A 3531-nucleotide genomic window follows, 5' to 3' on the forward strand; every position below is an offset into this window, starting at 1 on the left:
GCGGAAGTGCCGACGGAGTAGACTAGCTCGGTTAGCCTGATTAGCCTGACTAGCCTGCAGGCTAACGCGGTGTGACATGAGGCTTCTGACCTGAACAGTAGGTGTGTTTCCTCCTCTGCGGCGTCCCTGACCCGCTACCAGCCTCCGCAGAGCCGTTAGCATGTAGCCCAGCCGCCGCAGAGCTGTTAGCATGTAGCCTAGCCGCCGCAGAGCTGTTAGCATGTAGCCTAGCCGCCGCAGAGCTGTTAGCATGTAGCCTAGCCGCCGCAGAGCTGTTAGCATGTAGCCTAGCCGCAGGAGCTGTTAGCCGTAGTAGCCGCTGCAGAGCTGTTAGCATGTAGCCTAGCCGCCTTCCTGTCAGGCTGCTAGTTAGCCGTCAGGCCGTTACTTCGTTAGCCCGCTAGCTCAGAGTTTAGCAGCCAGACATTGATCCGGATCGATAAGCAGCAGGTTGCAGCTGTGGATCTGATCACGTGACCTGCAGGTAACTCACACCTGGACGGACCAAGCTGCACAGAGCACGTGTGTTTATAGAAGTACTATTAACACAGGTACTACTGTGAAGGTACTACTGTGAAGGTACTACTATGAAGGTACTACTGTGAAGGTACTACCTACTGTGAAGGTACTACTGTGAAGGTACTACCTACTGTGAAGGTACTACTGTGAAGGTACTACTATGAAGGTACTACTGTACCGTGAAGGTACTACTGAAGGTACTAGTGTACACATTGTAAGTGTACACTACATTGTAGTGTATACTAAGCGTACATTGTGTAGTGTATACTAAGCGTACATTGTGTAGTGTATACTAAGCGTACATTGTGTAGTGTATACTAAGCGTACATTGTGTAGTGTATACTAAGTGTACATTGTGTAGTGTACACATTGTGTAGTGTATAAGCGTACATTGTGTAGTGTACACTAAGCGTACATTGTGTAGTGTATACTAAGCGTACATTGTGTAGTGTATACTAAGCGTACATTGTGTAGTGTACACTAAGCGTACATTGTGTAGTGTACACTAAGCGTACATTGTGTAGTGTATACTAAGCGTACATTGTGTAGTGTATACTAAGTGTACATTGTGTAGTGTATACTAGCGTACATTGTATAGTGTACATTGTGTAGTGTATACTAAGTGTACAGCGTGCAGCGTATACTAAGCGTACATTGTGTAGTGTATACTAAGTGTACATTGTGTGTAGTGTATACTAAGCGTACATTGTGTAGTGTATACTAAGTGTACATTGTGTAGTGTATACTAAGTGTACATTGTGTAGTGTATACTAAGTGTACATTGTGTAGTGTATACTAAGTGTACATTGTGTGTAGTGTATACTAAGCGTACATTGTGTAGTGTATACTAAGTGTACATTGTGTAGTGTATACTAAGTGTACAGCGTGCAGCGTATACTAAGTGTACATCAGTAGTACATTGAAGTGCTCTGTATTTGTGGTGACCCTTTAAACCTTCAGTAAAGTGTTGTTGCTAAGCCCCGCCCCCTGTGTGCAGGTGTGTGACCTGTGTTGACCTCAGCGGGGCGTTGCCGTGGGCGATGGCTCTGATTGAAGGGGTAGGAGACGAGGTGACACTGCTGTTCGGCTCGCTGCTGCTGCTCCTGGTGCTGCTGCTCGCCTGGATCTCCACCCGCACCTCTGAGCCCCCAGAACACCTGTTCACCTCCACCACAGGCCCCGCCCCTCACTGGGGACCAGCCCCGCCCATCAGGACACCCCCACTCCTCCACCAACACCGCTTCCTCTTCATCCTCCTCGCCCTCCAGTTCTGTGAGTGACAGCTCTCTGACAGAAGCTCTTCCCAACAACACCTCCACCCAGGAGGAGAAGGGGGAGGGGGCAGGGAGGCAGGAGAGGGGGAGGCGGGAGGAGGAGATGGTATCAGGAACAGAGGAGGTGGAGAAGGAGGAGGAGGAGGAGAAGAAGAAGAAGAAGAGTCTTCGTCCTCTCAGAGGAGCATGGTGGTCAGACTGAAGTTTCTGAACGACACAGAGAGAACCGCTCAGGTCAAACCACAGGACACCATTGGATACATCAAAAGGTAACAAAGTACTGCATCATTACAGTATCACTACTACACCACCACTGTATCACCACTGTATCACTACTGCATCACTACATCACCACTGTATCACTACTGCATCACTACATCACCACTGTATCACTACTGCCTCACTACATCACCACTGTATCACTACTGCATCACTACATCACCACTGTATCACTACACTATCACTGTATCACTACTGCATCACTACATCACCACTGTATCACTACTGCATCACTACATCACCACTGTATCACTGCATCACCACTACTGCATCACCACTGTATCACTCACCACTGCATCACTGTATCACTACTGCATCACTACATCACCACTGTATCACTACTGCATCACTACATCACCACTGTATCACTACTGCCTCACTACATCACCACTGTATCAATTACATACTGCATCACCACTGCATCACTACATCACCACTGTATCACTGCTGCATCACTACATCACCACTGTATCACTACACCACCACTGTATCACTACTGCCTCACTACATCACCACTGTACCACTACTGCCTCACTACATCACCACTGTATCACTACACCACCACTGTATCACTACTGCATCACTACATCACCACTGTATCACTACTGTATCACTACATCACCACTGTATCACTCACTCTCTCACTACATCACCACTGTATCACTACACCACCACTGTATCACTACTGCACCACCACTGCATCACCCCTGTATCACTACTGTATCACTGCATCACTAGTACATCACCGCATCACTAGTACATCACTGCATCAATTAGTACATCACTGCATCACTAGCATCACTAGTACATCACCACTGCATCACCACTGTATCACTAGTACATCACCACTGTATCACTCATTTCGTGATCACTACTGTATCACTAGTATGCTGCTGGTTTTGACCCTTTGACCTCTGCCCTTTCAGGACCTACTTTGCGGGTCAGGAGCAGCAGGTCCGGTTGATCTATCAGGGTCAGCTGCTGCAGGACGACGCTCAGACTCTGGCCTCTCTGAACCTGGTTCATAACTGCGTCCTGCACTGTCACATCTCTCAGCACGCCGGACGGGGGTGGCGGGGGCCGCGGCCCGCCGACCAGGTGCAGGTGGCTCTGAACGTGGGCAGCCTGATGGTCCCCCTGCTGGTCCTCATGCTGTCGGTGCTGTGGTATTGTCAGATCCAGTACAGGCAGTTCTTCACCGCCCCAGCCACCGCCTCGCTGGTCGGCGTCACCATCTTCCTCAGCCTAGTGGCCTTCGGAGTTTACCGCCGCTAGCTGCTCTCTGATTGGCTGCTGCCTCTGGCTGTGTGGTGATGTCAGCAGCGGGGCGTAGCTCTCTCTGTGACCTCAGAGCCAGCTGAGACGTGACAAAGACTCTGATAGTTAATTTTTTGTTTTGTTTTTCTGTTGCCATGGAGACGCTGAGTGTTATGAGGACTTTAATTTTAATTTGTTTGTT

At 49.0% G+C, this 3531-nt stretch overlaps 1 protein-coding gene across 1 annotated transcript; it reads left to right on the forward strand.

Annotated features, from left to right (window-relative positions):
- Window positions 1-1554: 1554 nt before the first annotated feature.
- LOC129116459 (transmembrane and ubiquitin-like domain-containing protein 1) lies at window positions 1555-3516 on the forward strand. Its single transcript, XM_054627337.1, is given in 4 exon segments — window positions 1555-1742; window positions 1744-1851; window positions 1854-2062; window positions 2999-3516. Coding segments are annotated over 4 exon segments (849 nt in total). The 5' UTR covers window positions 1555-1559; the 3' UTR covers window positions 3348-3516.
- The last annotated feature ends 15 nt before the right edge of the window (window positions 3517-3531 follow it).

This window comes from Anoplopoma fimbria, unplaced genomic scaffold (genome assembly GCF_027596085.1).
Source record: "Anoplopoma fimbria isolate UVic2021 breed Golden Eagle Sablefish unplaced genomic scaffold, Afim_UVic_2022 Un_contig_8650_pilon_pilon, whole genome shotgun sequence".
Classification (NCBI taxonomy): domain Eukaryota; kingdom Metazoa; phylum Chordata; class Actinopteri; order Perciformes; family Anoplopomatidae; genus Anoplopoma; species Anoplopoma fimbria.